General features: G+C 41.4%; 1 protein-coding gene across 2 annotated transcripts in view; it reads right to left on the bottom strand.

Annotated features, from left to right (window-relative positions):
* Positions 1–10922, bottom strand: part of ss (aryl hydrocarbon receptor spineless) — a 37786-nt gene extending 26864 nt beyond the window's left edge. Inside the window, exons 1-2 of one of the 2 annotated variants that reach the window (XM_033385710.1) lie at positions 10677–10922; positions 8216–8689 (exon numbers count right to left, since the gene is read on the bottom strand). In XM_033385710.1, the coding sequence (XP_033241601.1) occupies positions 8216–8271 (56 nt within the window). In that variant the 5' untranslated portion in view covers positions 8272–8689; positions 10677–10922. Of the gene's footprint in view, positions 1–8215; positions 8690–10365; positions 10648–10676 lie in introns of those variants that run through there. The other variant, XM_001359416.5, reaches the window with a different exon arrangement.
* Positions 10923–13952: the final 3030 nt, after the last annotated feature.

The following is a 13952-nucleotide window of genomic DNA, read 5'->3' as shown; positions in this document are numbered from 1 at the left end:
ATAAAAACAGAATAAAAAGTCCTGAAAGTTCAATATTTATACATCATTTTATACGAAATTTTACCAATATATTTTCTCCGAGATTTAAATTTAAAAAAAAAAGTTTTTACACTTGTAAATTAATTCGATGTAAATCGATTTCATATGTAGCATAAATATTATTCCTATAAATTTAATGTAAGATATTTATTTTAAGTCGTTTTATATTTGGCTAAAATATGGGGCGTATTAAATAGACTTTTGTATAAATTTATAATTCAATCGAAGTAAATTATATTTAATTGCACTATGTTTATACTTTATATTTCAAAACAGAATATTTAATTTAAATATTCGTGTTTTTCCTTTATACTATGCCATTTTTCTCTAAGTGTACCTAAGACTCTTTTTTTAATTTTAACTGTTTAATATTCTTTTTTTTAAGCACTAATACTACCTCTAATATCATACCCTACGCAATCGGTTAGAAATGTTCGGTTCTATTTGACTTTTGCTATAACCTTTTGGGACTATTGAGATCAGACTACGATTGAGATAATAGTAGGAAGCCCATCGGTTCTTAAATGAAAGATCATTCTCTAACACCTACAATCTTTACTGCTTATCCCAAACATTTTCCCTTAGACCCTTCGTCCTTTTGTAAGCTCACTCACAAAGTTAAACGATCCATTATGGCCAGGAGGGTATCATGTACAACAAAGGGAATTGAAAGTATCACCTGCTCGGGGCAGGACACTCCACCCACCTCCTCACTCGCCTGGGACTCGGACTCGGACTTGGGCACTGGTCCCCCCGCCCCACTCACGACCCCTTCGCGCTCCACTTCAGCGCACACTAAAAACAGAGAAAGCAACAACAGGGTACAGGCAACAGTGCGTCCTGGTTTTTGGTCCTGCCGCACTCCAGCTCCTGGAACCGGGAATTGGAACTGCACCTTCGGCGGTCGGTGGTGGATTTTAATGGAACGCTTTGGGTTAATTCAAAATTCTTTTGTTTTGCTTTCGCGCTGAGTAACCAGGGCTAGGCCTGGCTGGTCCTCGGGGTTGGCCAAAAGCAGGTGGTCAAAAGCAGCATAGTTTTTCGGTGGCTTATGGATTAGCGGCTGGCCAAGAGAGAAAGAGGACAGAGGAAAGAGGGAGTGAGAGCTGCCCCTTTTTCATGGGCTTGTCTGGGCCTGTCGGCGGTTCACTGACACCAAAACCCTAGCCCAGATCCCGACTGGCTGCCTGATCCTGATCCCTGACCAGACGGATAGGATAGTCTGACAATCGATTGGACTAAACCGCTTGTAAGCGGGACGTAAGCTTTTCAACACCTCTTCAACGTGACTGATGCGAGACCACAGACACAGAACCCCATAAATGGCAACAAAGTTGCTGCCACATTCGAGAGCGAGAGAGGGAGATGGTGATGGAGAGCGAAAAGGATGGATAGCTACATTTAATGGCTGATATCAGTGCCGCCCCTCATCCTAAATCTCATTCCCATACCCCACTGGCATATGGAGCAGCACTATTTAGGCTTCGATACGCTGCATTACGCAATGGTGTTAATTACCAACACACACACACACACACACATGCCAAGCACTCACACACAGATACCCACTCATAGAGAAAGAGAAATACTTAGATACACACTCGGATAGATGGGGGCTGGGGTAGGGGATATGGATAATCGCCAGCAACTGAAGCGTCGGCCTGCTGGCAATGGAAAAAACGGTTAACCAAAGACGGTAGCAAAAGCATTTAAAGCCCCCACGTCCCCAATGGAAAATCGTCCAGTGAAAATCAGGAATTCAATGAATACAAAAATGGGGAAGGGCAACTGCAAAGGGAATCTTTGGGATTACTTAGTTGGGAATATTAGAGCATAGACCTATACAATGTGTCTCGAAAAATACAAATTTAATCTCTCTCTCCAGGGAAAATTCTTCGGAACTCAATACCAGCAATAGATTGAATCGCCCGATTATAAATGCTTCAGATGGGCATCTTTCGGAAGAACCAAAAAGAAAATTCGTCGTATGAATAATATTGATGAATGTTATACCCTGGGGAATAATAGCAATAAAATTATAAAGCTATTCAGAAATGATAAGAAAATGCCAAGATTTGGTTCTACTTGGAAACTGTCATATAAAACATATATAAGAAAGCCTGAGGTTTCAGTCCTTATAATGATTGATACGCTATTAATTTATGAAGCATTATCAACCACAAAATACAGATGGAATTTTCGGGAACTATCTAGATAATCTAAAAAGATATAGACATCCCAACAGCATCCAATTTATGTAAATATAAAAGGGCAATAAATATTCAGAGAAACAAAAACAAGCAAATTTCACTGAAAATTTGTCAAGAATTTCCATTAAATATGCCCAACAAACTTGAAAAATTCTTTAGCCCCTAAAACAGAATATCCCTCCGGCAAATGTCATTCAACTTTTGATATCTACCGATCTGTGGCACCCCCCCACCCTTCTAGAGGCAAGGCGAGTGTAATTAACTAAATAGAATAGCCCGCTAGTGGCTCTCAAGGCGATACGAGAGATACTTTTAACCCCATGCGAAGGGCGCAGGCGCAACTAATGAGCAACCCACCACCACAGGGCACCAGGAGCAGGACCTCGAGCAGCAGAACCACCATGGGCCACCATGTGTTGCCTCCCCCATCCCCACGCCCATCGATGTGTCCTGGCATCCTGCCTGCTGGTCAGTTCTTTGACCAACATTAAATTGAGCTGCGACTCGAAATTTACGAGTAGGCAAAAGGTCCTGGCCTGGTCCTGGCCATATGGTCATCGGCGGCTCCTGCTCTCCTAGCTCCGGCACAGAGGCAGCGGCATATGTCAGTGGCAGTGGGTTGTGGTTTTCCACTGCGAGGATCTCCCACTCCCTCCCTCCCTCCTCTGGGCTGTGGGCCTTGTGGGAATACCAAAAGTTCATAGACTCCGAAAGGTAATTCATCAAAAATTATAAAAATGCATTTGTTGCAGAATGAAGACAGGGGGGGGGGGGGAGAATGTGATATATGAGGGGGGTTGATCTTAGATACGAGTCGGTTGAAAGTAGATCTTTTTGGCAGAGCAAGGGGGAGCGGTTGCTTGGAGAAATTATTTTGGTTAAAAATTTCAATAGTTTCTGGGGCAAAAAAGATCAAGAAAAGGTTTTTAGAAATTGATTTAAAGTCGACTAGAAGAAAGAAATGGGCCTATAGAAAGGATACAGAGAGGCATCATTATACACACATCGGCATAAGTATTTTGACAAAAATTATGCACAACATATTCGGTTGTAACTTCTTATTTTTTCAAAGTAGAAACTATATTTATTTATCGTAGATAGGTATTATATTAAGCTATTAACAATATGTAAAAAAAGTATGATAAGTGGGTTTATTGTGAAATGAAAATTAATTATTCCCAAACAGACGGTGGCATAAGTATTTTGACATTTTATAAAATGTAAAAAAAAAAAAAAACTAATGGAACGAACTAACTTTTTATGATGAATCAGTAAAATATATATCCTCCCTTTGCCTCTATCACCTTTTGCAGACGTCTCGGAACTGACTCTACTAAGCTGTGGATATAAGCCAGCAGAATTTCTCTCCAGAGTGATTTCACCTCTCAGATTATATTCTTACGGTTCCTTGTCAAATTTGGAGTCCGGTTTCTTTTTATATAAGACCAGAGATTCTCGATAATGTTTAAGTCTTTGCTCTGGGGCGGCTAGTCCAAAGTATTAACCCCAATGTCCTTCAAGAATTGGGTAACGACTTTAGCTTTATGACACGGGGCATTGTCCTGTTTAAAGGTAAAGGACTCCCCAATAAAATTATCTCCAGAGGAGAAAGCGTGAATGTTTAGCACTTCCAAATATTTGTCTTTATTCATGCTACCATCAACAGGAACTAAATTTCGCGAGCCGTTGTAGGCGACGTATCCATACAACATTATGGTCCCACCTCCATGGACCGATCTTACACATATAGGTGCCACTTTTTTGCGACGTTCTTTTAGGTTTCTTACGAAAACAATTTTTTTTTGAGCCGTGAAACTGAAAAGCACTGGCATCACTCCAAAAAAATTTTTTCCAAAATTAAAATTATTTGCCGATTAATTTTTTGGCAAACTCAAGGCGCTTTAAATTATTGCGCTGTGTTATTTGCACTAAAGCTCTGATAATATATGTTCAAAAATCAGTTTCCTTAAGACCTCTACGTATTGTCCGTTCGCTGACATCAAAATTTCCTGTTTCCTTCAAGTCATTGGCAACCGATCGAGGAGTTTTCAAGACATCCTGCTTAAATTGCCGCAAACTAAAAGTGTCTACCTTGGCAGTTTTCTTTCGTGGTCTGCCACAACGTGTAGCGTTTTTAGCAGTGTTGGTTTTTTTAAATTTGTTTTTTTATAGCAGTTTGTCTGACGTGAAATATACTATAATCTACTGATATTTTGCACTGAAATACCAGAGTTGAACTTCACTATTATTTCATTTTTAAGAGATTCACTGAATTCCTTTCGGTTACTCATATTTCACAAATTATTGAACGAAAACAATTTTTATCAGCATTTACAATCTCTAAACTGAGATAATCCGTAATAATGGTTTCGCTTTCTATCAACAGCAGATCAATGCAAATTAATTGAAGTTCTGACAAAATACTTTTGTCCAGCCAAGATCAGATTACGAATGAGAATAAGAAGCATATTAACAAAACGCAAAATGCAACTACGAAGATAATTTGCAATATACTTTATGCATTCATGTAGTTAGCGGTAAATCAGATAAGAGAGCTGTAACACGTAGCAATTCGTCAAAATTCAACGCTAAACGTTGCGTAGAGCTTTGTCAAAATACTTATGCCGACGTGTGTATATATACAAGATCTCAGATAGGTTGTCTATCATTAAAAAGTTCTATCATTGTTAGCGAAAGAAGATGCACTTTTTTTCAGCGGGTAGAAAAATATGCGTTCCATGAAAATTTTGGTTCCTACAGAATGAGCAAAAGATCAAGAATATGAAAGAATGCATTCGTTTTAGAATATCTCAGAAAAGTAAAGTAACAGAAAGAAAGAAGAAAGGCTTATGAAAAAGTCATCATAATAAAAGCCCCAATGAAGAAAAGGCGAAAAATTGGGGATAATCAGATGAGTAAGCAAAAAAATACGAGAAGATCACATAAATATATGACTTGGCCTTACTCTTAAGATTTTTGTCCTCTGTATAGCAGGAATCCCCGCTCTATTGTCTCCAAATTATTCCGATATACTACCAAAGAATAGATCCCTCACATGCTGAAATGAATTTTCCTTATAAAATGGTTCTCCTTTACCCCAGAAATGAGTTCTTTTCCACCATTTGCCCCACAAGTTCATCCATCAAGGGGTGCAACTCAATCAAAGTCCATAAAGTACGAGTGCTTGAACTTTAAACACTATTTCAAAGGCTTCGACAGCAACAACACCAACAAATGCAACAATAGATACGACTGCAACTGCAACAGCAACAATTACAATTGCAACCTGCAACATGGCTAATTACAATTTCAGCCAGCAACAAACAGAACTTGCCACAAGAACTGCAGCAAGAAGGAAGCATTGCAAAAGGAAAGCAGCTGCCGCAATCAATAATATGAGCACACACTCCCATATATATATCTGTATCTGTATCTGTATCTGTAGATATATAACATATATATGTATGTGCAACATTAACAACAGAGAGAGTGGGAGAGAGAGGGAGAGAGAGCAGAGCATAAACAACAAGCTGATAATCAATAAAGCAAAAGCAGGACCTCATATATCCATAACAACCAACAAGTGGAACCCAACGGCGCGAGAGAGGTCCCTCGTCTATATAGGGGTAAAGAAAGGGGTGGCAGTGGTCTGTGGCAAGACGAACTTTAACTACTTGTGGCAAGGGCCAACAGCCACTCTCAGCAAATGGTTCGATGCATTGGCCTCCAATTATAAAGTGCACCTGAAGTGATTGCAGCGCAATAAAGGAAAGCGGAGTACCAGATATTTCTAGATCATGCAGAAATGATTCATAGAATTTATAGGATATTTCGATAGGAAAGGCACAATTGAAGCTTGAATTGTAATTATAAACGCGCTCGTTACCCTTTCTTTTGCTGTGTTCAAGTCCCTGCAGACTTTCCGACTCTGCCAAAAACATAAACCTCCACTTAATTCGTTGCACCATCGACAGGCAGCCGCATAATTCGCTGTTCCTTGATAAAGAACAAACTCAAAAAACAATTACACTTTACTCTACTGCAGTTACTGCAAAAAAAACACGAAAATGAAAATGAAAACGAAAAAAACAAAAGGTCCCCACCCTGCGGACTGCTGAGGACTGAGGACTCTGACACCGCGCGACTCTGACTCGCTCGACTGACGCAAAATTGTCACCTTGCCTCTCCCTGCTGCAATGCACACCTGCAATTATACGTGCGAGTGGCAGGTCCGAGAGGGGCTCCGCGATCTCACTCTCTATGGAGTTCTGTGCCCTGTTCCGGGCACCCCTCCATCATAGGAGTTTTTGCTTTTCGTATATATTTTTTAATGCTTTTAATGAACTGATCAGAGAATGTGTGTTCCTCTGAGCTTCTGCTCTGTGTTTTACAACATTTTAATTGAGCCCATAAGTGCCACAGCTGAGGACAGCTGCCCTTCGGTATCTGCTACCCCTAAAAATACTTGCAACGCATGCAAATATTACGCATACGACGCATGGCTCTGGCCAACAATTTCAATAAATAAATTAAAAACTTGGTGAAGTTTGTGGCTATACTTTATTGCAAAGTTATCTATTCAATTGAAATTTCTGCATTTAGAAAATGCAGAAAGGAAGTTCAAATGGCACGGAGATAGAATTGTAGGCAAAATTTAAGCGGGAAGAGAATATCTTTCTCTAGGATTTGGCACCTCTATTATTCAAATATTCCTACCATTTATCTATAAAAGATTGAAGAAACGGTAAACTTATCCCCGGAATCTTTATCTATGAAATATTACATTACAATCCAATTCAAATAAAAAACATGTTTCAAATATGTTTATTTTGTTTGTACATTTTCAGAGATGTGCTTTATATCCAAAAGTAAACATTTATTGGAAGATAAATATGTTTAAAGTAGTTATCATCTCCATTTAGTAATTTGATACCCGTTTTGTTACGGAAAAGATACATTCCTTAGCTCAAGTAGATCTTTTCATATGCTAATTTATCGCTCAACTCATCTATTCAATTTGGAACCTACATCTTCGCCTTTTCTGCAGCTCCACTCCACCTGTACGCCGTTCGAGGCCAAGGCAGGGCCGTATAGCTGATCAGTGGCTCATGATTATGGGTGTCGTACATCTAGTACTTCGTATCGAAGGAGCAAGCGGAGAAGGAGACGCCCAAAGACCCGCAAAGCGTGTGGGCGTGTCTGCAGTGGCAATTCCTGCACAATTTTAGCATAATGCGTGTGTTCTCATATATTTATATATGATGAAAAACACCATTCTTTCTTTCTTGGGTGCTGCTGCTGCTGCTGGGAGTTAAGTACACAAAATTATCAGAAATTAAATGTGCACCTTTTGGAGATTCCGATCTCCTCCAGCGAACAGGCAGCCCTGAGAGCCCTGTGAGCCCTGAGGGGGGGCTCAACATCATTATCGTCATGATCATCATCATCATCTGGTGGAACTGTTTGTGGCTACTGTAATTTCACGCTACCCTGCCCCCGACATGCATAATGCAAATCAATTTGAAGAAATACTGAAGGAATACCTTGGACGTGGCAGGAGGATGGGAGATGAGGGCCCAAGGGCCAAAGTCAGGAGTCAAAAGTGATTTGTCAACGATTGCCCCAGAGATCATTAATAATCTGTGTATTGTAGAAAAAGAAAAAACCAGTAGCTGAAAGGTGGTCTGGGGAATACATGCGAGAGATTGATAGGGCCAGCCATTGAGCTCGTCAGCGGGTGGCGCCTCAAAAGGTGGCAACTGGGTAAGTGGCAAGTGCAGCAACTCATTCGTATTGATTGAAATCTTTCACACACACACAGGCAAACAGCAATCCCATGGAATACCGCCTCCCGCTGGGCGCTGGTCTTCAATCTGTTGTACGAATATCTGTATCTCTGTACGAGTGTGTATCTTTCGGTTAGGGAATCGGTATCTGGTATCTGGTGACTCGAGGGGGGGACTCACCTTTTGCCGTTCCGTCGCCTCCGCTTGGTGGCATAGACGGTGCCCAGCTGGCTCATCGCTAGGGCGGAGTTCGTTATGGTCGCCGTTGTGAATGATTTTTACTCTTCTGATTATTATTTTTCTTATATCAACTCTTAGCTCGCTCGCTCGCTCGCACGCTCACTGTTCTTTGCTCTTTTCTTTTCGTTTTTGTTGTAATTGGTTTTTATTTATTGATTTGGTCTGCTCTGGCCACACGGCTGATCCACCAGGCAGCCACCAGAAGCTTCTTCTGGCTGCGTTCGGATCCAGGGAGATCCTGCTGCTGCTTCGATGTCGTTTTCGGTTTCGGCCACGGCTGCAGCCACGCGTAAATTTTGTTTCTTTCTTGCTGGTATTTTATTTTTAATTATCATCACGCTTACATTTTGTTTGCTTTTTCATCGCGCTGCCTTCTTTCCTCTTATTGCACTGGAGTTTCGAGCGGTTTCAATACTGCATGGAGAGGGGGAGGTGAATGGGAAATCTCGGATTTAGCCATTGAGAAAACACCGCTGGGTTGTTGGGGCTTTGTGATGGGGAAAGCCTTGGGATTGCCACTAAGCCTAGGCCTTTGTTTTGTCTTTGGGATTAGCTCTGGGAAAACTTCGATACGATTTTGTCCGTAAGCTCCAGAATCTCAGAGGGTGGATGCACCCTAACTTTATTGAATGTTAAACTATATTTAAGCGTTTTTATTTGATAACTTTTGGGTTCCTTGGAAAACTAATGATTGTAAGCAGCTTTATACATTTTACAACCCATTTAATTGTACAAAAATATTTAATTTATGTGCACAGCTTTATTGAAACTATAAAAGTTCGCTTTATGAGGCTACAATAAATGTTTTAAACGTTTTTCGAACTTTAAGTTTAGAATGAAGTTTAACGATTTCAAAACTTTACTATAGCGCTGCTCTGAGAGAATTGAAGAAATAAATTATACAATTTATTAAATTATGGAAGGAAACAACATAAGAGTCTACAATTCGGATATAACTTCCTTGAGATTTTGTTACTGAATAGCGAAGAATAAATTTGGAAAACTTAGATTCAATCTGTAATCAGCAAAATGTATAGGAAGAAACTTTAAATATTTTATTACGATTGAATAAAACTGAAGCATTAGTTGTACAATCGAAGTCTTTTAACAATCGAAGGAGCAAATGGAAAAACAATATCTTTAGAATTTTAAGTTCATCAAGTTTAGGAAGGAATAAATATTCGGATTGAGATTAGTAATATTCAATCACTTTTGCATTTTACTAGTTTATATTTATGTAATTTAAAAGCGAATATTTCGAATTTACTCAAAAACAGATCCAAAATTCTTTGATAAAACCTAAATTTCCTATTGGGAACCAATCAAAGAAGTTTCATCCACGTAGGATAAATTCCAAAATTCCGAGTGGGAAATACAAAAATAATTAGCACAAAGCCTTGCAACATTTCCCCATACGATGTTCCCCCAATTTCTCAATGGCTTTTCAAATTTCAATTTTGCCGATTATTTTGATTTTGTTTTGATTATTGCGGTTCCTTTTGCGTGTGCTGGGGGTTCTTTGTTTTGGTTCTTGCATGGGGCCACACTTTTGCTTTTTTCACTTGCACTTGCAACACTCTCATGAGTTGGTTGTTGTTGCTGTTGTAATTGTGGTTTGGGCTTTGGGTTTATCAATGACGATGACGACGCATGCAACAAACAGCAAAAAATCAAAATCGACACGGAACCATAAACGCTAACGCAAGAACGGCACGCAAATCATTTGAAGCACGATCGACGATGCTTGCCGGTAGCTGGAGTTGCTGCTGCCACTGGTGGCGCCACAGGCAGAGGCAAGTTGTCAAAGTGACATTTGTCTGGCCTTGCCCCAACACGCACACCCACACGCGTGGGCGGAGTGGAATGACCGACGGCAGTCTGCACTTGCACTTTGTCTCTCTTTTTAATTTACAATTCTTCTTGTTCTTGTTCTTCTTCTGTATCCTCTGCTTCTTCTAATTCCTGTTCTCCTCTCTTTCGGTGCTACAGGGTATGTATCGCGTGACAGGGTATGCTGCGTCTTGGTCTCCGTTTCACTTTTACACTTGCACACACGGACACACACATGCACTCGGATCACAGGCACGCACCTTTTCCGACGGGGACGGCGACAGGCACGGGCTTTGAAGAACCGTTAGTTTTGAGCAGCAGCGGTCGGACTGCACGCGAGCGCCAGAATGAACTTTTGAACTGTTATAATTTTTTTCTTGACGCGCGCAACACAGAGACCCGCGCTGGTCGAATGTTGAAAACCGAATGGCAGACATGTTGAGACATGCACAGACATGCATCGAGACTTCGGCTCTGGCGTTCGGCTGCTGATGCGAGCCGAACATCTTTGCATGTGTTAGTACAATATGTGGATACCCTCTGAAATTTGCCGAAATATATGGTTATATACCGTAAATAGCTAGCCGCAGTCGTTTGAAATGAAACACAAACGTTGTTGGCAGCGCAGAAGCGCCGACGGCTTTGTTTGACCGTCCGTTTTGGGGCGCGACCCTCTATCTACCGTCTGTTGTTTGCCGAAAAACTATTGCGCTCTCCCTCTCCCTTTCCTGCTGGCTCCCACTCACAGTATGCCTCTCTCTCTCGCGATTTTCTTTTTGGCCGCGAGACGACTACGGCCACGTAAACGCTGAAACTGAAATACGATATTGGAAACGTGTGGAAAAAACCAGTCCTGATGGAACGAAACGGCGAAACTTGAACACATGTTGTGGCTTCCAGTCGTCCTGGCAACGTGATCGTTAACGGCAATTCAACAGCGAAAGATAGAGCGAGAGAGAGCGCAGTGTTCCACAGTGCCAGCGTTCCTTTGTGCAACGTCATGCTTGCGCCTGTGTGAGTAACTGGAAAGTCACTGACAAAGAGGAAGGGAGTGAGAGAGAGAGAGAGAGCACAACGACAACCAACCGAGGCAAGCACCACCGACAATTATGGAAGTATTCAAGCTATCTCGCTCCCACCGCATTGTGCTCATTATTGACGGGGGCGTGTTTGCTGTTCTCACTCTGTGAGAGCAGCTATTGCCAGCTCTTTCGTGCCTGCAGAACGACACGATTTCTGTGCTCTCGTCGTTCATCTGTTAATTAATTAGGCGGTAATTAAGAGTTATCTTTGAAAAGACTATCATTCAATGGCATCTCTGGTTCTCGTTCTCCCTTTCTGGTTCCGAGTTATCACTGAATTTGGTTTGCAGTTTTCTTTGTTCTTTTCCTTTTGGAAAATGCAAATTTTATTTGGTGTGACCAAAGCCATTAAAGCCATAAACATGAGCACTCAGTTTGGGGCTTATCGCGAATGATTTATTCGTTTGTGCCACATGACAGGAGCACCACCAGCAACAACAACAACAACTACAACATGAAGTATGAAATGTACACCACAAAATTCTATAGCATCAGAAGAAAAACATATATCTAGGCAGTCAAAATGTCGGCACTCAAGAAGGCACTAAGTCTTGGCCATATGTTCTTGGCCCAACCGCATGTCATTGCCGCAGGTCTGCCATTTTGCCGGGGGAAGCCGAACGGGGGCCTCCTCGGGTTTTTTGTGACGTCAGAGGTGGAGAATCGAGAACGGAGAATGGAGAATGGAGTTGCACTGTCAATTACATTGCGTGCAGGTATTCAATGCAAAGTCAAAGAGAAACCAAATGTTTATCTAGCCACTGGATGGAGGAGTCTGATGCCTGTCCAATGCGCAAAAAGGAAGGACAGGAAGAACAAAAGGTAGAGAAGCAGCAAAGAGGCAAGAACAATGACTAAAAAGGATGTAATGTAAAATCTAGCTGCAAAGGTCGAAGCTTCTGATACCCTTTGCATTCCGATTGTTTCAGCTCCAGTTATGGTTATTCGATTTTGATTGAAATTAGGTACAAAATAAGTGCCGAAGTGCCTAACGCTCACTATTCTATAGTAGTAGGGGAGTAGCGAACAGGATATATGTATGTACATAAGAAAAGAGAGCACACAAAACAGAAGGCAACGCATGTCAATTCCTGGCACTAATAAGTAAGTGGAGAGCTCAACCAGTTTCCTCTTTCAGCCGATTACCCCCCCAACCCACCGACACTGCTCGTTTTTGATCTTCGAGTAGCTTATCAATTTACGCTTCAACTTCGTGGACAGGCAGCAGCGGCAGAGGAGCGAGCAGCGTATCAAAGAAGAAGCATGAGCAGAGCAGCGCTGCAGCAGAGGGTTAGGATGTACACAATGCAGGTGCTTTTCCATCCTCCTTGCTCTTCGCTTTGCACTTGTTCTCCTCTCTTTGTCGTCGCTTGTGTGGAATTACTCTTAAGTACTGGCGAAACGAGTCAGCAGCGAATGGCCTCCGACTCTCGGTAACTCTCGTCTGTAAAGGGTGCTGCAATGTAGCTGCTACCTCGTTCAGCCAGTGCTCAAGTCTTGTTGTTGCTGCTGGCGCTCTCGCATATCAATTTCGCGATGACGTCCTTCCCTTTGCGCCTGATGAGGAATTATGTGTGTTTTGTGTAAGTTTTTGCCGCGATCCCTTAATGCGACCCCAGTTTGCCTAATTTCGTAACAAGTTTCTTATTAACTCGTTTTTCTTACTCGTTGGCTTTTGAGCAGCAGCTGCCTGGTCACATCAATGTCACTGCTGATCACATCTAGACAAGCACTCTATATGGAATGGGATCTATATAATTTGCCAATTAAGCCGGGTCCTAACCCTTCCCGATGGCCAGTCAAAGACTGACAACATTAGGAGGGCTACAAAAACGCGACAAAAAGAGAGAAACAGATAAGGTAAAAATTCTACAAAAAAAAAGTACGAGTATACGGAATCCCATAATGCTTTTCCACCCATAATGTTTACGCCGATATCCATTGACGGCGCCAATTAAATATAATTATTCTATGTGCACTAAGCAACAACAACTGGGAGCTGGAACAAGGCACAGCCATAATGGATAACAAAAAGTAAACAGAGTGCAATCTGTGGATACTCTGGTTTCCACCGAGTAAAGTAATGGGTGTTTGAGGCTGATGGGAAGACTTGAAACAGGCAGAGAGACAGAGGAAGAAGTCTATAAAGTCTATAAGAATAATAAACATAAGTATAAAATATATAAACGCATCTTATAGGGTACATCTCATCATGAAAGATCTCGAACCATTGAAATAAATGTTCCTAACAGACCGTCATCTTTTAATTCGATTGTAGTACGATACTTGGACAATACCTCTGGGTGGACAAGGCAGAAATTTGTCTCTAGATCTTTGCAATCACAGGGTATCCTTCTACTCCAGTTCCATACGCCTTCATCGCCAAAACAATCACCGCCAACTGGCTATAAAACGATGTTTACCTTTTAGAAAAATGCAGTCCCCAGACCACTCTCCACCTCCCAGGCACCGCCCTGCGGCGCCCTTTGCACGTTAAGTAGCCGCAATTATAATTGCCATTTGTGGAAGGCCCAAAATGGCTGCCTTTGTCAAAGGTATAAAATAAAATGCACACTCTCAGATACACACACACAGGCACAGATACTCGCACAGAACAATGGACATGACAAACCACCAAAAAAAAAAAAAAAAAAAAACGACTCAAACAAAAATGTCATTTTAGACAGAACACAACACACGACAACAACAACAAGAAAAAAGTACTGAAAAAAGCTGAAAAAAATGCAAACAATGGCCGCCAGTAA

The sequence above is a fragment of the Drosophila pseudoobscura genome, chromosome 2 (genome assembly GCF_009870125.1).
Source record: "Drosophila pseudoobscura strain MV-25-SWS-2005 chromosome 2, UCI_Dpse_MV25, whole genome shotgun sequence".
Classification (NCBI taxonomy): domain Eukaryota; kingdom Metazoa; phylum Arthropoda; class Insecta; order Diptera; family Drosophilidae; genus Drosophila; species Drosophila pseudoobscura.
This window is presented reverse-complemented; position numbering and strand designations above follow the sequence as displayed.